General features: G+C 36.6%; 1 protein-coding gene across 2 annotated transcripts; it reads left to right on the top strand.

The window, feature by feature from the left end:
- Positions 1-26,306, top strand: syn1 (synapsin I). Of its 2 annotated transcripts, none has more exons than XM_073819044.1 (14): positions 1-324; positions 414-974; positions 9,354-9,411; positions 10,163-10,254; positions 10,524-10,680; positions 12,845-12,934; positions 14,585-14,647; positions 15,719-15,861; positions 15,991-16,065; positions 17,208-17,310; positions 17,405-17,536; positions 18,774-18,846; positions 20,190-20,790; positions 23,551-26,306. In XM_073819044.1, the coding sequence occupies exons 2-14, from the start codon at positions 634-636 to the stop codon at positions 23,690-23,692; spliced, it is 2,070 nt and encodes a 689-aa protein (XP_073675145.1). In that variant the 5' UTR covers positions 1-324; positions 414-633; the 3' UTR covers positions 23,693-26,306. The 2 variants fall into 2 exon arrangements, with proteins under 2 accessions (XP_073675145.1, XP_073675146.1); XM_073819045.1 differs by having other exon boundaries at positions 2-324; positions 23,589-26,306.

Raw genomic sequence — 26,306 nt, 5'->3', positions numbered from 1 at the left:
GGGAGAAACTGATGATGGGTCAGAAAAAATGACGAGGGAAAACACTGAGCGGATTACTAGGATTGGATGGCACGAGTGATGCAATCCCTGCATCCTCCGAAGCCCCAACCGGATCGCAGAAAATCTGGCTGGAGATTTTGCCTCACCGACTTTCATTTCTGACAATTACTAGACTACCTTAACCGAGCGAGCACACTTTTAACAAGTGCCTCTGCGTTAGGACTGCTTTTCTCCACGCCCGTGGAAAAGAATCTAAACATCATCATCATCAATGGAAGGAGCTTGAAATCCTAATGCCAATTGCTGAACGAGCTTTTCACTGATGTAAGTCAACCAGTCACTAATTACGAGCATTTATGTATGCAATCGTGATTTTAATAAAGCGTTGATTTGGTTTCTTTCATTTGTTGCAGTGCAGCTTTGCATGTTGTGAAGCACGACCTTTGCTTTGAGGTGCACCCTGGAGGATTGCGTATCGACTCGTTTTCACGTCTCGTTTTAAACTGAAACGCACGGTTGCAGCCTAGATATCAGACACTTGATCGGTTTGCCATTCCATCGTCTTGGATTTTTTTGTGCCGTGCAGAACCTACAGGGGAGTAATTTACCGTCGCATCCCTTTTCATCCTCACCATGAATTACCTGCGACGTCGACTATCGGACAGTAATTTCATGTCCAACTTGCCTAATGGCTACATGAGCGATTTACAGCGGCCCGATCCGCCGCCGCCGCAGCCGCAGCCCCAGCCGCAGCAGCAGCAGCAGAGCCCAGCCCCGGTGCTCTCGCCGAGCTCTCAAGAGAGGCGTCAACCCCCAAGCCAGTCTACCGGCGCCGGTTTCTTTTCCTCCCTTTCCAATGCCGTCAAACAGACCACCGCCGCCGCTGCCGCTACCTTTAACGAGGCCACCGAGAGAGGAATCGGTTCGAGCAACGCCAAGATACTCCTGGTCATTGATGACCAGCAGACAGACTGGTAAGATGGATTTGAATATATGACTTGGGGTTTATAAACAGATTTGTTTGTTTCACGTTTCAGGCTCGCACCTGAGGTGTAGCTCGTGCTAATACAGGCCAAAAGGAGTCACTATCCAAATGTCGTGACTCATTAGTCTATGGGCCTTTGCTGGCACGCGCGCCCGTGTAGTTGTGGGTGTGCCCGCGCGTGTGTTTGTGCGCATTTCACTATTCAGTCAGGGACAGTTAATGGAAAAGCAGTGATACCCTACGGCAAAGTATATTACATTAGCTTTTGAGTCCAGATTAAAAGGCCCTGTGTTGATGGGTTTAAAGGGGAAGTTTACTTTCAGAATGAACATCCAACATTCCTAATAATGTTAATGTCTTCTTTCTTTCTTCAGTCGCAAAGAAATTACATTTTTTTGAGGAAAACATTTCAGGATTTTTCTCCATATAATGGACTTCAGTGGTGGCCAACGGGTTGAAGGTCCAAATTGCAGTTTCAATGCAGCTTCAAAGGGCTTTACATGATCCCAGCTGAGGAATAAAGGTTTTATCTAGCAAAATAAACAGCCATTTTCTTATAAAAAAATAAAATAAAATGTATACTTTTTAACCACAAATGCTTGTCTTACACTAGCTCTGTGATGCCTATGATGTCTATGACTTGACGCATTACATAATTACGTTGGAAAAAAGTCATGCCCGGTTAGTTCTTTGTTTGTGTTCTTCAGTTTAAAAAGGTATCTCCATCTCATTTTCTCCTCCAATTTCAAAATCGTCCGACGTTATTTTACCTTTTTTTGTAAAAAGGTACCTTTTGGGCATTTGACATTCTTTGCACATTTGCTTTGTAATGTGTGAGGTTGAGCCAGTGCAAAACAAGCATTTGTGGGTAGAAAGCATAGAAATTTGTGTTTTTCTTAGAAAATTACTGATCATTTTGCTAGATAAGACCCTTATTCCTCAGCTGGGGTCGTGTAGACCCTTTGAAACTGCAATTTGGACCTTCAACCTGTTGGCCACCATTGAAGTTTACTATACACTAAAAAATGTAAGGTGCTTTAAAAGGTTCTTCAGAGCGATGCCTTAGAACAGGGGTGGCAAACATCGGTCCTGGAGAGCCGCAGCCCTGCAAAGTTTAGCTTCAACCCTAATCAAACACACCTGAACAAGCTAATCGAGGTCTGAAGGGTTACTAACAAGCTACAGCAAGTTGAGTTTTAATTACGGTTGGAGCTAAACTCTAAACTTTTGTGAAGCAGAAAGTTTCTTCCGATGTTAAAGGTGCTCTATGGAACCATTTAGACAAAAAAGGTTTTTCTATGGCATCGTGAAGCACCTTTATTTTTAGGAGTGTATGGAGAAAAACCTGGGATGTTTTCCTCAAAAACCTTCATTTCTTTTCGGAAAAGAAAGAAAAACATGAACATCTTGAATGACATGGGGGTGAGTTAGTTATCAGGAAATTTTCATGCTGGAAGTGAACTTCTCCTTTAAGAATAGATTGGCTGTGCTTGGGGAAAAAATTGTTTTAACACAAAGTCAAGGTAATTGAGGCAGTTTTGGAGTTTTTACAGGTGAAACTCTCTGGAGAACTTATAGGAACCATTTTCAGGATGGCTCAAATGTCCTATTGTATACTCAAGGAATTAAATGTATTTTCAGAACTAGTGCTGGGCGATATGGAAAAATCATGTATCACGATATGGATTATTTTATATCACGATAACGATATATATCACGATATACCAAAATAAAGTACGTTTTCAGTTATTCTCTGAAAAGTTTGACAAAAATATCATTGCATAATTTTTTTGCAACTTTATTTTTATTCGTTATTTGAAGTGACATTTAACTGAACTGTCACAAATGAGAAAAATACATTTTAGTGCAGCAATATAAATGTATCAAATGACAACAGATTTGGTGGAGGTAGAGCTACAGTAGCCTTCACATTTTTTATCCACATCATAGTTAAATAGTATTATCAAAATAAACTTTTTTTTTTTTAATTAAAATGCACAGCCATTTCAAGTTTCTGAGCAGAAAAGCACTCAATTCACTGATCTATATAATGACTGGATTGCTCATTGCGTTCTAAAATGCCGTTAGGCAGTGAAGCCACCGGAAGTGTTCGATCCGCCATCTTACTATTCCCTACCGGCAGAGTGCGCCATTGAATTCGCATGTAAACCACTGACCTAAAATCACCCGATTTGAAGCGTTTCATTCACACATCATTAGTTTTGAGGATATGTGTATGTAAATAAATTATACTTAAGATGTTATCTGGAATGTTTATGGTCTTTTCGGGCTGGATAAGCGATATATATTGAAATCGTTTAGGTGGGTGTGTCAGCTGCGCACTTGCAGACACAGGTGAGTTAACTGAACCAAAACGAAAATATATTTATGTACCCAATTATGCAGGAAATTATAAACAAAACCGTGTATATGGTATTAGTAGCCTACCTGAAATTGTATCGATTGTACAATATTGCTCTTGTACTATAAATTAAAATCTTTGAAATAAAGCTTAATGTCTTTAAGTAGTCAGCGCGGTATGGTGCGTTTTTTTTTTTAATGAGCAGCATCTATTTCAGTCTCTTCAAATCACCAAATTCTGTAATGATTTACTAACATTACTGTTTCCATGTGAGTAAAATGCTGTGTATATATGTTGAATTAATTATTAATTTAACGAACAAATCATTACCTGCTTCAAAATTAATAATGTTATTAATGAATATATAATAATATAACATACAATAAACGAATTAATAACAAAAGTATTGTTGAAACATGCAGTTAGCCTACTGTACGAATAAATACAACAAAATGACATAAACAGTGATTATTCAGATTTATGAGCACATTTTCTTTTGTAAACATATGTTGAACGCCCGATGTTTATGCTTATCTGATGTACATGACTGTAATGTAGGCTTTATGAACGTACATTTTTAATAAGCAGAGGGAATTCCCGACAATAAACAAATAACCGTTTACATGCTTAGGACGTTTGCGTTGTAAAAATGCACAGTGAGACTTCAGATATAAAAACGCTGACTTGTTATGTGATGTTTTCTCAATGAAATCGTATGATCTCCTATTCATTCAATGGAATGTATGCGAATAGTAGGGAATACTAATATGGCGGCGCGGTGGCTTCACTTTTATGACGTCATGAGCAATCCAGTTCTCTATTATAGATCAGTGACTCAATTATAAAAAAACAAAACAAAACATTTTTCAACCTTGTAGTGCAAAGTTTGCAAACCAAAATGAAGTATCACGCCTGTTTCACACATACTCCGTCTGCAGTCTGTGTACGTTACGTATGCGGTGCAGAGGCAGCACGGACTCGTTTTGCTTTCACACAGAACGCGTTTGCAGTCCGTTCCTGATCCGCGGGTGTTTACCACAAACACACCATTTATCCGTTATTTTAATTTCAAATACAAACGTGCTTTTTCATGATTGGGATACTCTTTTATCACAGTACACTAATACAATACTACTAGACATATTCACGTTTAAACTCAACGTATTATAAACAACGTAGGCTATTATTCAATGCACTTGACTTCTAGATTTGTATATTAAGTTGCTCAAGCAAGTTGCAACACATTTAAACACAGCATAGGTAGGCTATAGCTTCCTTTTCATATTGAAATTGGGCTATCACAAATATTTTAAATTAAAACTTACCACAGACAAGCAGTCAGCTCTCTGTGCCTTTCTTTCGTATTAAATCTTTATTAAAAAACATATTTTAAAGAACTTTTCTACCTGGACAAGTGCATCTATTATGTTGCCTTGTTTATTTAAAACTGCACTATTTTAAACCTAGCCAAAAAGCCACGTGTTGACTGTGAAACACAGTAGACTGCATTTATATGCATTTATGGTACATTTCCGTGTCAATCCATGTTCATTTTTCCAGCGAACAATGCGCTGTCACTTTAATTCAGCGCATGCAGCACAGCAAAAACAGACTCTGTGCCGAAAGGATCGCTCCACTGCTGCAAACGCACCGCATCTGGAACGCACTACCGGACAGCAACCGTGTGCAGTGTGAACGATCTGATCCGTTAACATGGGTGCCGAAAAAAATACGCAACGCATACGCACTGCAGACGAAGTATGTGTGAAACAGGCGTCAGCGTCGGGCGCGGAAACAGACTTTTGGCAGAGTTTGCACATGACTGTCTTCTGCTCCGTGTCGGAGCTCTTGAAGCCAAAATGCAACAAGATCACTGACGTACCCCCACGTGTCGGTAAAAGTAGCCTACTTCTTGTCTGCTGCCTGCGTAGCAGTTTCAGTTCCAGTAAGGGCTGGCTCAAACTGCGGCATCGGCATCTCGCAGCGGCACTTCCGGCGGCATGTCGAGATGCCGCTGTTTTTCTCCGGCAGGTGCCGCTACAGCGGCATCTCCAGATGCCAGAGCGGCATCGGCATCTCGCAGCGGCATCTAGCAGCGGCATAGCAGCGACATCGGCATCTCGCAGCGGCAGCGGCATCTAGCAGCGGCATCGGCATCTCGCAGCGGCATCTAGCAGCGGCATCGGCATCTAGCAGCGGCATCTCACGCCGGCATGTCCAGCAGGCGTACTTTCTTCTTATTAAAAAAAAATAAATACATTTCAACAAAATAACATAATATACTACAGGACTGTCATTTCTTAAGTATTTATCATATAATGTGTAATACTGATGCTGGATCAGAGCATGTGTGTGTGTGTGTATAGGATCCAGCAGTAAGTGTGTATTAATTTTTCATTTTCAGTTCGTTTCAGTGCCAACAAAGTTAGTAGATCACAAACGATAATAAATAAAAAAATGCAGTGTTTTTAATGTATTTGTCTATTTCAAATACTGCTTTGAAATGTTACTACTTATGAATATAAAATGTTAATACAGAAATTAGTTTGTTATGCTGCACAAAACAGATATCGCAGCTCTTATAGCCTAAAATATACTTAATGTCACTCGTTGTAATTGCATTTAGTAACAATTCATTTAGAGAGCTCTATAATTAAATTCCTACTAGTAACAATTCCAAACAAAGAGCTCTTTAAATTATATTTTACTATTTACAATTACAATTAAAGAGCTCTCTAATTAAATTCTTACTAGTAACAATTCCAATTACAGTGCTCTCTAATTTAATTCTTACTAGTAACAATTCCCATTAGGGAGTTCTACAAATGTATTTTTACTAGTCATATGTCTCCATTGACTTCCATTTATTTTTAATTACAGAGCTTAACAACATAATTTCTACTAGTAAGAATTTCAGTTAAAGAGCTCTACAATTGAATTCCTACTAGTAACAATTACAATTAGAGAGCTCTTTAAATCAATGTTTACTAGTAATAATTCCAATAGCTCTTTAATTCAGTTTTTACTAGTAAGAATTCCTATTAGAGAGCTCTCGAATTCAATTGTCACTAGTAAGAACTTAATTAGACAGCTCTTTAATTCAATTACAGAGCTCTGCAATTAAACATATCTTTAATGTGTTTTTTACTGGTAAAAATTGAATTGTAGAGCTGTGTAACTGCATTTTTATTAGTAATAATTAAATTAGAGAGCTCTCAAATTGGAATTGTAACTAGTAAAAACTGAATTAGAGAGCTCTGCAATTGGAATTATTACTAGTAAAAATTGATTTAGAGAGCTCTCTAATTGGAATTGTTACTAGTAATAATTAAATTGTAGAGCTCTGTAATTAAAAATGAATGGAAGACAATGGAGACATATGAATGGTAGAAATTAATTTGTAGAGCTCCCTAACTGGAATTGTTACTACTACGAATTGAATTAGAGAGCTCTGTAATTGGAGTTGTTAGTAATACAGTTTTTTTACAATCGTTTTTGCACTAATAACAGAACTGTAATATCATTTTTCAAAACTCTAGATACAAAACTCAAAACAGTCATTATTTGTAACACAGGCTGTCCAGTGTTCAAAACTTTGCATATTGCATTCATATCTTTAAAGAAGCCTTGCATTAGCAGAAGCATTGTTTCAAAAAACGAATTTATAATGAAATATCGTAGGAACATTACTTTAGATCACCCATACACGAGTTACCCATAGTTTCAATGTGTTTTTGCAAGTACAATCATTAAATATAGCTGTACAAAATATGTGATACAGGTTTCATTTTTTATTTTTATTTTTACTGTAGACTGAGAACAGTACAGACACAGTGGTATCATTGAAATACTGTAATGTGGAATTTACTGATAAAATAAATCTCAGCATGACCAGCTAAAACCAGGCTGGCAAAAACAGCCAAACAGCCTAGGCTGGTTTTAGATGTTTTTTTTCAGCAGGGTTAGTTTGTGTACCAACATTCTTGATACATTCTTTTTTACCAGGGTAGCCATTAACTCATTAAAAGCCCAAAAGCGATAACATAAAAATGACATCTTGCACTCAGTAATGTTAAATATGAAAATGTGTTCTGTAAAAGAGGCCATAGAAACAATATCTGATAAAGAATGAAATATGACATCCATAGATACACAGTAAAAAAAAAAAAAAAAAAAGGTACTGCAGAGGTTCAATTTTGTTCCTGGTCAACAAAACATATAAAGGTACCTTTAAAGGTACACAATGGGTCCTTATTGTACAATTATGTACCCAAAAAATTGTACCCTTGGTAACACCCCAGTGACAGCTACTTGTACCCTAAAAGGTATAGTTTTGTTCCTTTTTTTCTGGGAGTGTAGTCCATCTGGGTCATATTCTGTGGTAACTGGTGTCAAATGATCTTTCCTGAAACATGCACTATTTTCCATAAAAGCTAATCTTCAAGGGTAATGCAACAGTTACTTATCATTTTAAGCAGATGTATCAACTGATAGTTTAATCTCTGTAATGCAATTAATGCACACTCATCTCAAGATGTAATTTCAAATTTCAAAACGGCTTGACATTGTATGTAATACAAATCATATATTTTATTAAGGAATGTGATCTTCTAACTTCGTTGGCACTGAAACATAACTGTGATATTGACACATACTTATTGCTGGAGATAGCCTATAGCCACACAGCCACAGCCAGCCAGCCACACACACAGCGCCACGCACACAGCGCCACGCACACGCACGTTCTGATCCAGCATCAGTATAAACACATTATATGATAAAATGACAGTCCTGTGGTATATTATGTTATTTTGTTGAAATGTATATTTTTTTTTAATAAGAAGAAAGTACGCCTGCTGGACATGCCGGCGTGAGATGCCGCTGCTAGATGCCGCTGTGAGATGCCGATGCCGCTGCGAGATGCCGCTGTAGCGGCACCTGCCGGAGAAATACAGCGGCATCTCGACATGCCGCCGGAAGTGCCGCTGCGAGATGCCGATGCCGCAGTTTGAGCCAGCCCTCTCTCTTCAGTTTGTTGTTGCGACTCCAGGCATTCATCTTCAACCTCTTGCGTCTCCATCTTTAGGCTAAGCACTCACGAGTTAAAGCATGTCGCACTCGCAACAACGTAAAGCGTCACGTCGCACAAGACGGAGTTTCTTTGTGAAAAAGTTCGTTTTTATTCTTGATTATCACTTATAGGGTAGAGTATGCATTGCACAGCAACAAGACACTATCATACATTTGTCATAGCCTATTTAATGCAATATTTTCTTTAGTAATTGATAAAATTGGGTTAGAGACGATAGAAACGATAGAAGAGAAATAGGACGATAGACACTTTTCTATCGTCCCCACGATATATATCGTCATATCGCCCAGCACTATTCAGAACTACATATAGCCTTTCGTTTATAATGGGGTTAATGTATTGACTGACAGCGTAGAGTTCTTCGAAGAACTTATGGGTTCCTCAGAGGGCTGTCCTTTTTGCAAGGATGTCTGGAGGTTCTCCAGTGGTTTCCTCTGGTACGGTGATCTAAGGATCCCCACATGAAGCCTCAAGTATCTTTACCATTTTAAATTGTGTGATGTTGCACTCACTGTTTCCCATGAGGGCTAGTGACACATTTACTGGATATAAAAACCAAAACAACACCAAAAAGTAAATTTTATATGCATTTTAGAAACTTGGAGGCAACATTCTATCCATCCATCTGTCCATCCATTTATCTGACAAATTCATTTAAGGATTCTACAGTTAAATATAATAGTAGTTTATAAATATTCAAATGTTATTGTTAAGCTTGCTGCACAAAATCACAGTTACACTGAAACAAAACTCTCCTTTACACAAAGAATTCTTGCTTGATGAATACTTGAAATAAAGGATTTTCACACCATTTCACTGTTGCATAATCTAGTTTGGACACAGTTTAAGTGTTTTTGTTAACTATGACTCACAAGTGCAAAAATGTTCTTTCTTTTTCATCTTTAATTCTCCAGGGCAAAGGTGTTCAAAGGCAAGAAGGTTCATGGTGAATTTGACATCAAAGTTGAACAGGTGAGTTTTTTTTCTTGTAAAACTGACAGAGAAGTACAACTCAACAACGTGTTTGTGTGATGAATTAGATGTCAGACTTAGCAAAACACATCAACTGTCTAGAGATTATCATCACTCTGAGTTGCAAATGCAATATTGAGCTCTTGCAATTTCTTCAGTGGCAGTTGTTTGTGTTTGTGAAAAGGGATAGGATAATACATCAAAGCAGTCCCTAGTAATGAAATGCAAGATCTAATCTATTATAGGCGGGGATAAAAGAAAATGAATCTGTTGTGTCAATGAATAATATCCTTTAAAATAATTAGTCATGGATGAGACAGATTTGGTAGCAGCTTTACAATAAGCCAAAAGTAATTTCGACTAGAAGAAACATTTTGTTATTGAACAACTGCTTGAAATGATGTTTGGTTAGAGTTTTACATGTAATACTATTCATTAGTACAGAATAATCTAGGGATTTATGTAAGACTTTGGCAACATTATGGAAAACCAGGGATTCAAAATGCCCTTTTTTGACAATTCCTCTTTTCTGTTTTGAATTTTTTAATGAAATGGCAGTCAATGACCATGCCTTAAAAGGAAAGGATAAATGGATGGTATGTTTTAAAAAGCAGTTTTTGTAGTTTTAACATGTTTCACACTGGCACAGACCCCAGGTGCTGTTTTAGTTTAAATGCTTTGACAGCATCACTTCACTGATCACTTTCATTGATCCTTTCATTCCATCTGGTGATTTTCATTGATTTTCAAGGCTGACTTCTCTGAGGTTAATCTGGTGGCTCACGCAACTGGAAGCTACAGTGTGGACGTTGAGGCCATCCGCAATGGGAACAAAATCACAAAGTAGGTTTCACATCTGTTTTAGAAACTATTGCATTCATAAAGCATGCAATTCAGTTGGTTTGTTGATTAATTCAGCAAGCAATTATACAAATATGAAATCTGTGTGAGAGTAATGAATGCATGTTAGGAACATTTAGTGCACCATTCAAGATGATTAATTGAAGAAAATAAATGTACTGCATGTATATCTGTACTGTATAAATAGATTTGCTTCAGTTATAACAGTATAATTACTAACAATGGCTACCAACATTTCTGTGGTCATTTAGGTGTTTCAAGCCAGATTTTGTGCTGGTGCGACAGCATGCTTTTAGCATGGCCAAGAATGGCGATCACAGGAACATTGTGATTGGACTTCAGTATGCTGGTCTGCCCAGTGTCAACTCACTTCACTCGGTCTACAACTTCTGTGACAAACCATGGATGGTGAGCACTACATACATCAGTCCATAATGATTAGCTAATTAAGGATGTTCTTTGTGTATCCAGTTGAATTTAGTAAAGTATTTTAAATATTCTTCAAATAATCTTCAAATTCCCACAGTAAAGTGGTGTTTCCAGGACTAGAAAAATCATGAAAATTAATTAAATTGTTAACACTTTACTTAAAGTATTATAAAGTAATTAATATGTTTATGTTGTATTGCATTATGTTATATCTTTTCATAAATAAGTTTAAACAAAGTTACAATGCATTATAATATTTGAAGATTTGTCTTTTGTTTTAATCAGAGCTGGGTAGTAACTGATTACATGCAATCTGGATTATGTAAACAGATTCCAAAAATGTAATACTTGTAATTAACTTAAACTAAATTTTAAATACTCAAAAACAGACAGTTACTTTATATGGGTTACAATTATTAATCATTATTGATTCTCCCTAATTATTATTTTTCATCTTTTTAATTTTCCTTTCTAAAATAGGCTAATGCTTCTTCACAGTCTTCAAGTTTTGTGGACATTCACACAATGATCAGAACACATTGATTTTTATTTGAATAATCACTAGGTTGTTTAACCATGTATGTCTATGTCTTTTAAAGGCTTTTGTCTTTCAAACATATTGAAATGGACAAATTCACAAACTTGTGTCATCTGATCACATAATATGTTTATTTAGATTTTGCTGAGATTTTAAAATAAATATTGTAATATTTAAGTATCACATTTGCATGTTTATGGTTCTCTGACATTGGTTATGGTCACATGAGAAGCCCTTTTTTTTTAGAATTTAATTCATTATCAGATTTTCATTAAACTCATAAACCCCCTGCAGTCCTTCACAAACACCAGTTTGGGAAACCTTGATGTAATGTTTAATGCACTTAATGTTGTTAATAACAACAAATATAATATATTTTCTTACTCTTTGTATTTTTAGATCAATATAGTACAGAATTATCCTATTTAAAGAAGTTGTTCACTTCCAGAACAAAAAATTACAGAAAATGTACTCACCCCCTTGTCATCCAAGATGTTCATGTCTTTCTTTCTTCAGTCATAAAGAAATTGTGTTTTTGGAGGAAAAGATTTCAGGATTTTTTTTATTACAATTTATATACTTCTTAACCTCAAATGCTTGTCTTGTCCTGCTCTGCCTGAACTCTGTTTTTTTTTTCAGTTCAAGACAATTAGGGTATGTCGAAAAAGTCCCATTTTATTTTCTCAGACCCTTATTCCTCAGCTGGATTGTTTGAAGCCGCATTTAAACTGCATTTTGGAAGTTTAAACTTGGGGCACCATATAAATCCACTACATAGAGAAAAATCCTGAAATCCTTTCCTTAAAAAACATAATTTCTTTATGACTGAAGAAAGAAATACATGAACATCTTGGATGACAAGGGGGTGAGTACATTAGCTGTAATTTTTTGTTCTGGAGGTGAACTTCTCCTTTAAATCAATGTGATAAACGAGTTTAGTGAAAAGTAATCTAAAAGTAATCAAAAAGCTGTCTAATTATATTACCTAAAATGTGTAAAATTTTTGTCATGTAATTTGGAATCAGTAACGGCTAACAATTTATAAGTAATCCACCCAGCTCTGGTTTTAATGCATTATACTTGTAACAATGAATAGATAAGTATTATGCTGTATTATAACTGAGGTTACAATTATTCATGAGATCATGCAATTATGAATACATCATAAGGTGCACTACAAGGCATAATTAATGCATTAAAGCTACCTTGATAATGCATAATATAAAAAGGATTTAGGTGTTACCATAAAATCTTATCAAATGTCTATATTTCTATATATTTAATTCAGATGCTCTATTCAAAGGTTACAGCTTATTGTTGCTTTTGTATAGAGAGACATACATAAATCAAATCACTGACTTCAATGACACTGACTGACAGTCAATTATTTTCAATGAATTAGGTCAAGCTGCTTCACGAATCATACTTAATCATTCATTTGTCAAATGGTCTGAATTAAAATGATTTTAAAAAGGTCATTAAAATGCGTTTTCAAACAGGCTTTCATACAATTTTACTACAAAATGTCCGTAACTATTGCTGCATAATAGTTGTCTCTATTTTTATGTATGTATATCTGTGTGCGGGACGCCATGAATCTATCAGTTCGCTCAGTTGTCCAGATTGTACAAGCAGTTGGGTCCAGAGGAGTTCCCACTGATCGACCAGGTTTATTACCCCAACCACAAGGAGATGGTGAGTGTTTAACCATCTGTCCCTGTCCCTCTCTTAGCCCTCCTCACCAGTAAACCCTGAGCTATAGGGCTCTAGACAGTCCCACTGGACCTCGCACAAAGCTCCCATCTGTGGCAGAGACAGTGGTGCCTGGATGCAGTAAACAGTAAAATATATAAGACTCATGCATATTCAGTGCCCCAGTTTAGCACTGCTCCACTCAACTTAGCATAGTTATAGCCTTGTCTAGACTGGAAATTTCATAAACTCCAGACTAGTGTAATTGTGTGGTACATCACAGTTCTTATAGACATAGTTCAGGTTTTAATAGGAGAGGGAGGCTTGCTGCAGTGCCACCACCTCCTCCTATTCCTCCACTGCAGGCATCTTCACACACAAATGATCCCAGACACACTCTTTGCCAGAATATTTTTCTCTCTCACTGGCCTTTTTCTAAGATAAAGCACAGCAGACTCAGGCATAATTCTGTGGGCTCATTTTGTCCCTGAGCAGAAAGTTTTTGCTCTCGCATTTCAATTACTGTAGCAGTATAAAAGATGCCTATCAAGCACCGGTGAGACTGCAAACACAACATGTTCTCCTATTAATAACCATTTCAAAGTATAGCAACTTGTTGTTGGTGTCATTTTCTAGTAAATAATTCATTCAGATAAGAAAAATATGGCAACATTGTGTAATAATAACTGCAATAAAAACATGGTTGAGTAAATGGCATGTACTGAATTCTGTATTATAGATTAATTTTTTTAATCTAGATTAATCTCACTGTAATATTGGAATTAATCTAGATTAATCTAGATTAAAATGGCTAATTTGAATTCTACCAAAGACATTCAGAATGTGTGTGCTACCCAAATAATGACTAAAAGTAAGTCTTTGAGATCGGGTTTCTCAAGCCAGGTGGCGCATTAGACCAGGAGCTCATCTCCTGTTTCCAAAATGCATCACAAACTGCTTGACAATTGCATTTACAACATAATTAACTATACAAACTAGTATATTTGTATACTGGTAATTTCACAGTACACACAGGTTTGAAGACTCATTCTCACCCCCTACAGTGCAATTCGGCTAGGTATACATCTGCGCTAAAATATCAAGGTGAAAGTCATCATAGCTTGCGTAGTACAGACCCAGCTCCCAACCCAACTTTGAGAATAGATTAACGGCTATATTTGTTTTTATCGCCCGATAAGAGTCTCACGTTAACCACTCATATATATATATATATATATATATACAGTATATATACGAACACATCATGTCAAGTCAAATGTCTGGGAGTGGAAAGATTTTTTTTTTATGTTCTTAAAGGAAGTCTCTTGTGCTCACCAAGACTTCATTTATTTGAAATACAGTAAATATATTAAAACTGTAAAATGTTATTACAATGTATAATGCTTTCTATTTTAATATATTTTAAAATGTAATTTATTCCTTTAATGCAAAATGAATTTTCAGTAGCCATTATTCATTTCAGTCATTTCAGTAGCTATTAGTTGTGTGGCTTAATATGTTTGTGGAAACCCTGAAACTTTTTTTTTCAGGATCCTTTGATGAATAGAAAGGTCAAAAGGAATTGTAACATTATAAATGTTAAATTATTATTATTTTTTTTTTTAAATCGTAATATAACTCTCTTGTCATTAGATCACTACACCTGGCTTTCCTGTGGTTGTGAAGATGGGTCATGCCCACTCTGGCATGGGAAAGGTATGATTGAAACCCTTTATTACACATTCCTGGCAATTGCAATTTTTTTTTCAAATATATAAACTATATACAATTGAGGTCAAAAGTTTACATACACCTTGCAGAATCTGCAAAATGTTAATTATTCTACCAAAATAGGAGGGACCATACAAAATGCATATTATTTTTTATTTAATACTGAACTGAAATAAGATTTTTCACATAAAAGATGTTTACATATAATCCACAAGAGAAAATAATAGTTAAAAAGATCCCATTCAAAAGTTTACACCCCCTTAATACTGTGCTGTTACCTGAATGATTCACAGCTGTGTTTTTTTGTTTAGTGATAGTTTTTCATTAATCCTTTGTTTGTCCTGAACAGTTAAACTGCCTGCTGTTCTTCAGAAAAATCATTCAGGTCCCACAAATTCTTTGGTTTTCCAGCATTTTTGTGTATTTGAACCCTTTCCAACAATGACTGTATGATTCTGAGATCCATCTTTTCACACTGAGGACAACTGAGGGACTCAACTAATCCAGAAGGTTCAAATGCTCACTGATGCTCTAGAAGAAAAAAACATGCATTAAGAGCAGGGGGTAAAAACTTTTGAACAGAATTGAGATCTGAACATTTTATTTTTTATTTTGCCTAAATATATTTTTTTCGTTTACTACTGCCTTTCAGAGGCTACAGAAGATAGTTACTATATAAGTTAAATTTACCCTGATCTTCAAATTCAAAATTTTCATTAATCTTAATACATGGTTTTTCCTTCTGGAGCATCAATGAGAGTTTGAACCTTCTGTAACAGTTGCGTATGAGTCCCTCAGTTGTCCTCAGTGTGAAAAGATGGTTCTCAAAATCATACAGTCATTGTTGAAAAGGGTTCAAAAACACAAAAATGCAGAAAAACCAAAGAATTTGTGGGATTTGAAGGATTTTTCTGTGGAACAGGGGCAGTTTAACTGCTCAGGACAAACAAGGTGCTAGGTGTCTGAAAACCTTTGACCTCATATTATATATTATGAATTATTATTATTTTTTTTGTGATTACAGCTGTATCACTGCAATTCCTATTTTCTGTACAGGTCAAAGTGGACAATCAATATGATTTCCAAGACATTGCAAGTGTTGTCGCTTTGACAAAGACGTATGCCACATCCGAGCCTTTTATTGACGCCAAGTATGACATCCGAATCCAGAAAATCGGTGACAATTACAAGGCCTACATGTAAGAGACTAAAACCATAGCAGAGTTTTCATGTCAATATAACATGATGCAATCTATACCTTTAACAATATCATTGGAACTGATTGTACAACACTGTATCATACCTGCTGTTGTGTTTTTATCGGACAGGAGGACATCTATATCTGGCAACTGGAAGACCAACACAGGATCAGCCATGTTAGAGCAGGTGGCCATGTCTGACAGGTACACACATCCTACAGGATGTTCCTTTTTCCATTTTCCTATAACATGACATCAGATAACCTTATTAGATGTTTGCTCATCTAAAAATGACATATTACGCATAATTTAACATGTTATGTATTATGCATATCATATGCTAATAGCTCTTTTCCAAAACCCCGTTGCCTTCTAGGACATTATAGCACTATTTCTCATAAGATAACTCACTTACTGCGAATACCTAGACGGCATCACATATAGTTTATTCAAGATGGTGGATGAAGCAAGAGAAATGTTGAATATTCATTCATTAGTAATTCATTCAGTGCTAAAAAAAATGCATTACTAAAGTAAATTGTACGTTGGGGTCTCTGGTGTGTTTCACATGATATGCTGCCTACGTAAAATATGTCAAATCAGCCACTTACGACGTTCAATTTTTTGTTAGGATGAAGGCAGACATTTATGTAGGACATTTATTAGGTTTTGGAACAAAAAACAAAAAAAAAATGCATAAATTAAAAAAGCTCCTTGCTTTGTAGTTTGGCCAAAACATTTGTGATTGTATGGAAATATGAGTATTGTTTTATTAAATATGACTTAATTATATACATTTTATTAATTAAGCCATAATGATATTTTGGTTTTATTTTTAATAAATAGTGCAGCCCTAATTATCATAGTGATGCAAAAGTATTCATACCCCTTTTTCACATTTTGTTATGTTGCAGTCTTACGTTAAACTGCTTTAAATAATGTTTTTTCGCCATCAATCCACACTTAATGCACCATAATGACAAAGCAAAAACCGGTTTGTAACAACTTTGCAAATTTATTAGAAATAAAAATCTAAAATATGTACATTGAATAAGTATTCATACCCTTAAAATGGTACTTAGATAAGCACTGTACAGTACATATTACAAAAAATATTGATGATGGATTTTTTTTTCCAGGAATAGCCTACACTCAACAAGTATCACATATTTTTCTTGAAAAAAAAAAAAAAACAGTTTCATTAGCTAGAAATTTTTTTTAATCAAAGCCAAAAAGTAATGTCTTGCACTGCAGTAATCCTGATTTCCTTGTTTACTCTGGGCAACAGTGTGGGTGGATGCTTTTAGTGGAATGCACAAGGTCATCATTTGCGATTTTCCCTGCAGGTATCGTATGTGGGTGGACGTATGCTCTGAGGTTTTCGGAGGTCTTGATATATGCGCTGTAGAGGCATTGCATGGTAAAGATGGTCGAGATTACATCATTGAGGTAACAACATCTGCAAAAACATTCAGCGTTCCAAAATAACTCTATAAAATATCCTTAATGCCCTGGGCAAACACTCTGTGTGTGTGTCTATTAGGTCGTGGGCTGCTCAATGCCTCTCATAGGAGACCAGCAGGATGAGGACCGGGCTCTGATAGCTGACCTTGTTGTGGCTAAAATGAACCAGACCGTGCCACGCACTTCAGCTCCCACTCCAGTCCGTTCTCAGGTTAACACACTCGCTTCAAAACATCCTCATAGCTACTCAACCCAGGCTCAAACGTGCCTGTGGTGACATTTCTGCAAAATGAACTTATATTGCTTTTTGTATGCTTTGTGTCACAAGTGAAATGTGTGTGGCTCTAAAAGCATTCAGTTTTATCTGCAACAGATGAACATGAATTGGCAATGTTTTATTTCAGTGCTGTTGTACATAATGCAGCATTTTGGAAATGAAATGTCCGATGAGGGGCACGCTATCACATTCGAAAATATCAAAATATGAGATAAAAAATGTTAATGTTTTATGGTAACTCGTGTCACGGGACTTGTACCCAAGCACTCTACATCGCAAGCACAGTGCTATACCGGGTGAGCTGCAGAGTAAGTTTAGTATGTCAGAAAAGCTGTACATGTGGAGCTGTTGCAAAAATGAGAATTTCTGAATCAATAATTTGTCCTGTAGTCCCATTGTTTGTGTGAAAAAGTAATAAAAGTTACATATTCTCATGTGAAAAAAAACTGCTCTGTGCAAAATCAAAGATCAAATTTTAAACCTTTTGAACTGGCCTGCTGGTGACTCAAAATATTGCTACTCCCTGAAAGCATATCTGACCTAAAAACATGCATACAAAAACTGTCATTTCTGCTTATGCTGCATTAAGCGGTACAATGCTGCTGAGCAATACAGTAAAATGGAGTAGTTTCCTCCTACCAGTCAGTATTTATTGTTAAACTGTTCTAAAGAAATATGCAAAACTTATAGTCACAGCATGAGTCTGAGATCCTTTTTGATTGCAGTGCAGAGACTGCTATTTTCCATTATTCCCAGAGCTGTGATTGTAATGATTCATCGCCACACAGATGGGAGAGAATGAGAGTGAGAAATGCCTTTAATGCATAAGCTAAAGACTCAGACATCATCTCTCATCACCTCTGCATCAAATTGCTCGGTTTAATTCCCTCCACATTTGTGCTAAACTGATTGCCTGAAGATTAATGACTGCACTTTTGCCAGCATCAGCCATTTATTTATGTTTCTATAGTGATGTTCAGCTATTTTTTGAGGTTGCAGCTGTTTGGAAGTCTTATTTAGGACAAAACCTTCACATTTTTTAATGAAAGTGACTTCAAGTGTTTCTAAAAATACAAAAACTTGCACTGAAATTTGTGTGTCAGCATTATGTTTCTGTGGGGTTTGGTTTCTGATATACTCTCCCCTTTCCTATATTTGTTTTGTATTTTAGGCTCCAGCTGTTTCACCTCAACCCATTTCTCAGGCTAAAGTCCCCCAGGCACAACAGCGCCCTCCTCCACAGGGTAAGGGATTACACTGCAATAATAAAGCCAACCTCTCAAAATATGGTATATAAAAACACATTGCAACAGGTATGACATAATTAATGCCAGACATTATTGGTGGTTGGGAGTGGGGAACATTTTAGTGAATAGCATCTTAAGTTTGTCTTGAAATATAGCTTCTGGGTGGCTTATGGTACTTCTTAATTGATTTATATTAACGATTATGAAGACAAACTTGCATTTTACTGCCTATTACATAATCTTCCTTTGTTATTAGTTGTTGCTTAGCAATATACTCCATTTGTGAGCACCACAAAGTTTACATATCAGCAACATCTCTGGGATGACCAAAAATGCAAATCTTATTGTGTTGTCATGGTAAAGACATTAAAATACTTTTGTCTAAAAAAAAAAAAAAAAAAAAAATCTCATTGATGGCACACAAGTGTTTGCGTTGGTCTGAACTGATATGTGACAGCTGTTGATTCAAATTAAAATGTTTAGCACCCTGGATTTTCAGCAAACAAAAGAAAGAAAGTTATTCAAGTTTGTAATGATATTAGGATGAAAAATTAAAGAGATGTTCACCCAAAATTGAAAACTAACCCATGATTTACTCAAGCCATCCTAGGTGTATGACTTTCTTCTTTCAGGTTAATACAATTACAGTTATAATAAACACATTTTTTGGCTCTTCCAAGCTTTATAATGGCAGTGAATGGCTGATATTTAAGTCCTATAAAGTGCATCCATCCATCATAAAAAGTTGTCCACACGGCTCTGGGGGGTTAACAAAGGCCCTCTGAAGCAAATCGATGAGTTTGTGTAAGAACAATATCCATATTTAAACCTTTATAAAGCGTAATCTCTAGCTTCTGCTAAATGTCATACACGAGAGTGGCGTTCTCTTGTGAATGGATACCACAGTTAATGGAAACTAGAGATTACGGTTTAAAAAGTTTTAAATACAGATATTTTTCTTACATAAACACATCAACTTGCTTCAAAAGGCCTTTATTAACCCCCCGGAGCTGTGTGGAGTACTTGTTATGACGGATGTATTCACTTTATTGGACTTCAAAATCTCAACAGCCATTCACTTGCATTATAAAGCTTGGAACAGCCAGGAACTTTGTTGATATAACTCCGACTGTATTCATCTGAAAGAAGAAAGTCATATACACCTAGTATAGCTTGAAGGCAAGTAAATCATGTTGTAATTTTCATTTTTGGGTAAACTATCACTTTAAGACAGATATTTCTAAAATACCAATAGATCTCTATATAACTATATAGAAATTGGTAACAGTTTGTGTGTTATTACAACCTGCTTACACAGTAAAAATGAGCTCTGTTTTTAGGAGGTCCACAACAAGCAGCTGCTAGCACTACTGCTGCCCGTCAAGGAGCCCCACCACAGCAGCGTCCCTCTCCCCAGGGTCAGCCCCCTGCCCAAACCCAGTCCGTGACCAGCCCTAATGCTCAGAACCCCCCTGCTCAACAACCCCGCCCTAATCAACCCCCACAGCGACAAGCCAGTCAAGGGGGCACAGGTCCGCAGAGGCCCCCCCCAGCACAGGGTCCTGCCCAGCGTGGCCCGGGTGGCTCTCCTCAGTCACAGAGGCCCCAGCAAGGCGGTCCGCAACAGCAGCCACAGAAGCCTCAAACTGGCGGCCAAGGTCCCAAACCAGCTGGTCAGCCTCAGCAGAGGGCTCAGCAGCCAAGACAAGGCCAGCCAACCAGGCAGCCTACCCAGGGTGGGCCACAGCCAACCCAGGACGCCCCACAACCAGCCCAGCAACAGCAGGGCGGCCCTCGCCCTCCGACCACTCAGCAGCCACGGCCTACTGCACAAGGCCAGGGAGGTCCAGGAGGTGCACGACCTCCCCTGCAGCAGAAACCCACACCTCCACAGAAACCAAGTCCTGATCACCCCGCTTTGAGTGGATCGCCACAGCTTAAGTAAGATGTTTTTTGTCCTCTGTCATAGTGTGAGTTCAGTTGACTGGATGTGAAGGTTTTTAAGAGTCATAAGCATCTGGACATGTTTTTCCATTTGTTGATGTTTCATCACCCATGCAAATGACTACAGTGGATAGATCGTGGCCATTCTCCTATACTACATAAAATTTGCAAATCACATGACAAGTTAATGATACTGATTGACAGTGACTGTGTGAATTAGAGTAAACCTAGTCAGGGTAAATGTTGTGTAGGGCTGGGAATGAATAGACTCCGAATTAGATTTTATTCTATACTCGATTAATGTAGGTATATTTTTACAGTGTCTATTTTCTTACACTGCCCTTTAAATGATTATTTTAACAATACAATGCATTGCTTAAAGGGATGGTTCACTCTTAAATAAAAATTCTGTGATTAATTACTCACCCTTATGTCGTTCCAAAGACGTAAAACCCAAATTTTAATTTTGGGTGAACTAATCCTTTAATAGTATTATTTAAAAAAAATCAAGTCTTTTTTTCTCCTCAGAAACGGACTTTATAACTCGCAATTGCGGAAAAAAAATGTCTGAGTTGTTTATATCTCGCAATTCTGACTTTATTTCTCTCCATTGTGAGTTTATATCTCACAGTTCTGAGAAAAATAGAATTGCAAGATGTAAACTCCCAATTGTGATAAAAAAAAGTCAGGATTGTGAAATAAAAAGTTGCAATTACCTTATTTTTACCTATTCTTAATTCAGTGGCAGAAACGGGCTTCCATACAGTAGAGTACATAATGAAAAAATCTATTTTAAAATATTTATTTCAATATTCATATTCACCCAAACTATGCATTTGAATGACTTAAAACATAGTGAGAACTGCAGGATGGGAAGTGCTATATAAGTAGATTTTCACCTACTACCAGTCAAAAGTTTTTGAACTGTAAGATTAATGTTTTTTAAGGAAGTCTTTTCTGATCACCAAGCCTGCTTTTATTTGATCCAAAGTACAGCAAAAACAGTTTTGAAATACTTTTTCTGTTCAAAACAACTGTTTTATATTTGAATATATTTTAAAATGCAATTTATTCCTGTGATTTCAAAGCTGCATTTTTAGCATCATTACTCCAGTCACACGATACTTAAGAAATCATTCTAATATTCTGATTTGATTATTTTAATTTTTGATTTGATTCTGATTATTATTATGTTGAAAACAGCCGAGTAGAATTTTTCAGGTTTCTTTGATGAATAGAAAGTTCAGAATAATAGCATTTATCTGAAAGCTTTTGAATAGTATCATGTATAATGTTACAAAAGTGTTTTATTTCAGATAAATGCTGATCTTTCAATCTTTTTATTTATCAAATAATCCTGAGAAAATGTACTCAACTGTTTTAAATCTTGATAATAATAATAAAATGCAATAAAGATGTTTCTTGAACAGCAAAGCAGCATATTAGAATGATTTCTGAAGGATCGTGTGACAATGAAGACTGGAGTAATGATGCTGAAAATTCATCTTTGATCACAGAAATAAATTACATTTGAAAATATATTCATTACAATGGTTATTGTAAATAGTACAAATATTTCAAAATGTTTGTGAGCAGAAGAGACGTCTTTAAAAAATATTAAAATCTTACTGTTCAAAAACTTTTGACTGGAAGTGTATGTTGTCACAGTAATGCTATTTTTTATGTAAGAGACTGGATAATGACCAGATAATTACTGATCTGACTGGTCCTTTCTTGACTTGCCAGCTAATTACAATGATATTATACCCTGTGTTGTTCTAACTAATTCACACAACCATCATACCTTCCAATTTCAAAAAAGGAATGGTGCAAACTCAAAAAATGGCATGAAATCATCTATATATTTAACTTTATTTAGCCAAGGCATTTTTTCAAAAACTATAATCTATACATGTTGGTATATATCCTACAATTTGGCAATGGGTGTATTGGCTAATACCAAGTATGCAAAATAAATAAATAGATAAACACATCCAAAAGCTCCTGAACAGATTCTTCAAAGCATACTATGATGACTTCAATGACTCTAAATATTCATAAACAGATTTTGCTAACGATGATGATAATGATATTGGACAATAATGGTGATAATGATAAATGTGGCTTATACATATAGGCAGATGCCTAATTAAAACAATGGAGATACAGAAGTATGCACACTAGATGAGCTGGTATTTTGCATGCCAAAGATGGCTTCCTTCAGTCTTACACCCAAAACCATTCATGCACTTGATTGTGGAAATTGCATTTTTCTGAATGGAAATGTGCATTTGATCTATTTTCACTGTCAAGCGGTTGTCAGCAAGTATGAATGTGATCATCCTATTCCCACTATTCCTCAATGAAGTTCTAAGGTGACTATTAGAATATTACACTGATTCTTCCAAAAAGAAAAACAAGAAAACAAACAATTTATTGACGTTACAGAGACGTGCCGTTGCACTTGGTTCTTCATTTAGGAATAGTGATCAGAAAAAAACAATGACGCAAAGTGCATGTCAATACATCCAGAGATGCCATTTCTCATAAGTCCAAGGCCTGATGTAAACATTGCACTTGAGTCATGATTGCTTAAATGAATGACACAAAAGAAAGCGTATGAATTTCATTCTCTCTCTTTCTCTCACAGCTCATTTGTTTTTCTCTACCATACCTTTATAAAGCCATCTCCATGGGTTTGCTGCATGACTTTAATAGCCTCTTCCTCTCCTTTATTGCCACTTCTTCTCTTTGTAGCAAATCCCAGTCTCTTACCAATACATTCAACATTCCAGAAACGCCGGCCGCCCAGCACCAAAGTCCTAGTCAGGACGAAGCCAAGGCTGAGACCATCCGCAACCTTCGGAAATCCTTTGCAAGCCTCTTCTCCGTGGAATAAACACACACACACAGACACAGACACAAAAACACACATACAAACAAAGAGGTTATGCAGTCTTATTAAAGAAAACATACAAACAAACACTCAATGTCAATTATATACAGAAAGGACCAATTATATCGCACATTGCAGTGCACATCAAACCTGTGCATGCCAATTTGCAATGCGACATTAATAAAACACTGCCTGCACTGCTAAAGTTTGAAATATGAAGTGAGAAATCACAGAATTTCTGCAGTTAAATAGTTTAACACGACTATATTCTTTAGACACATTCCCAGTTTTTCGATCCAACTGATGGAGGCAGGTGTGAAAATTAAAAAACACACACATAGAAACACTCGCACGCACTCTTTTACACTACCTACACAGTGACTGGACCCGCATACACTTAGCACACGTGCTAACTCTTGCCTATTCATTCCAGTCTCCTATTACTCTGAGATTCTTTTTGAAACGGAAAAGTTTTGGTGGATATTTTGTTGTATACCCATCCACCGCCACGCTCTCTCAGATAAATGATATCTGAAGTATGTCTACTAATTGTCTAAAGCATGTTCTGTTACAATAAGGGGCACCGACTAATGATTTTAACCGTGCGCGCCACATTGTAATGTAACCGAATGGTTTATCGTTATGTATTTTACACGCTTGAGCAGGATTTTGGATTTTGCAATGATGACCCATTGTGACGTTGTTCAAATTTCGCACAAGCTTTCATCGTCGAAACTAACCCCCGCGGCTGTTAGCGCTAGCCACTCGCGATACTTGCATGTCACTTAAGGAGAACGTAGTCGCACAATGTGGGTGGTCGTGCTTTGTGTCGTGTCGTTGCACCTAGATAAGGTAGTTGTAGTGAAAACGTTGTTTCATTTTCGTGAGCAAGCTCTGTCGCTGCTTCCCGTCCCTTTTCCTGACAAAACACACACAATGGTACACCCTTCGACGTGTTTAATATGCCTTAGCCAGATAGGCATACAAAAGATTGGTTTTGTGCAATCATATACGTCTCAGGGATGTCCTGAAGAGAAAGACGCAATGACCTAGCGTCATTGATCAGGTCTTCCAACCCATTACTGTAGAGAGCCGCTGATTGCGAAGGCCAGTAAAGGGAGGAATCCGTCGAATGTATTCGTTTGCTACATAAACATGTTTGCACACTAATACTGTAACACTTGAGAACATACAAGATAGTTGAAAGCTCAGGAAGGTTTGTTGCATCAAGAGAAGGTCAATTTTGCATGCTTGGATGAGCATGTAGATGTTTGGAGCTGCTTGTTCATCACACTTGGGCCCTATGAAAACGCAAAGCCAATATACAAAGCCAAGGATGCCATCGGCAGCAAACGTCTTCACAAAAAGATCATCTTTAGAGGAGATGCTCGTCACATGTTGGGTTTTAGACTTTAGTATGTCCCAGGTACACAATGTGGATCCTTAGACCAACTACTCCTGCGACTTTTTGCCATACCCGAGGAGAACCGGCAGTGTCTTCCACAGGTGAGGATAAAATATCCAAATACTAGTGTGTTTTAGGCAATATATTTAGTCAAGGCCATTCCAGGAGTCTCAACCCAGTCCCGAAACCTCCCTTTGCTTTCCCGCTCACCAGCCTGTTGTGTATTCAAAGTGATCCTTTTGTGACAAATGGTGCGTTAATGTGTGTAGATATATGTATAATGTAATGTTGTACCGTAAACTGTCTAAACCAAATAGAAGTGTTGTACAGATCTTAATTCTACAAACGATGCAAGAGTCCTGTATTTGATTTGATCCTCAAAAGGTGATCGTTGTGGGTCTTGTGTGAGACAGGATTTTACTTCAATCAGATGTGATTTAGGTTGTGCAATATCTCTCCACTGTAAACTAAACCTAACAGGTCTGTGTTCTTTCTTTGACCCATTTTGTGACAAATGCAGTTGTTAAAAGTCATCTTCAGTCAGTGTGTCCATTGATATGATTGTAAATGGCTTGATTGATTCACATATGTGGTTATCTAGATGGTCCACCATGATATTGTTGTGGCTCAGGCAAACTTTCAGTGCTCTTCTATGTGGTTCATGTTTTTAACAAGTTAGGATAGATATGTATGTTAAATGATGGCTTTAATGAATGTCTTATGAATAACTGTATCACTGATGCAATCAAAGTTTTGGAGGCAAATGAGATTTCAGTCATTTATTTGAATGTTGCAGTACTTACAGAACCCATGCCTGAGGTTTGTACTTCATCGTTTGGTTTAAGATTTTTTTGGCATATTTACATTTGTGGACTTTCTTTTTTATATATATATATTCAGAGGAATTGTCTCCTTTTAAAGAATATGTATTCAAATGGGTCGTAATTTCTAAATAGGTTTGACTGTTTGAATCTCAGTGGATTTTATTGTCTGTTCATGCCTGCCAATTGTATAAAGAAAGGAAGATATAAAATGAAATCACAGATATATAGAATTATAGTCTTAAATTCTATTCAAATGAGAAATATTGTTAAACATCGTGTAGTATTACACAAACAGATGCAACTTTGATGTGATCTTCAATGTAGCTTAATAATGTGTCAAATTACTATGCTAAAATGTGCACATAATCAATAAAGTCTATCAAATAAA

Source organism: Garra rufa, chromosome 15 (assembly GCF_049309525.1).
Source record: "Garra rufa chromosome 15, GarRuf1.0, whole genome shotgun sequence".
Taxonomy (NCBI): domain Eukaryota; kingdom Metazoa; phylum Chordata; class Actinopteri; order Cypriniformes; family Cyprinidae; genus Garra; species Garra rufa.
Note: the sequence above shows the minus strand (reverse complement) of the source record. Positions and strands in the feature narration are given on the sequence as shown.

Coding starts and splice junctions, on each gene's coding strand:
- syn1 (XM_073819044.1), top strand. CDS start 634: ATGAATTACCTGCGACGTCGACTATCGGACAGTAATTTCATGTCCAAC. Junction 10,255..10,523: donor AATGGGAACAAAATCACAAA/GTAGGTTTCACA, acceptor GTGGTCATTTAG/GTGTTTCAAGCCAGATTTTG. Junction 10,681..12,844: donor TCTGTGACAAACCATGGATG/GTGAGCACTACA, acceptor TGAATCTATCAG/TTCGCTCAGTTGTCCAGATT.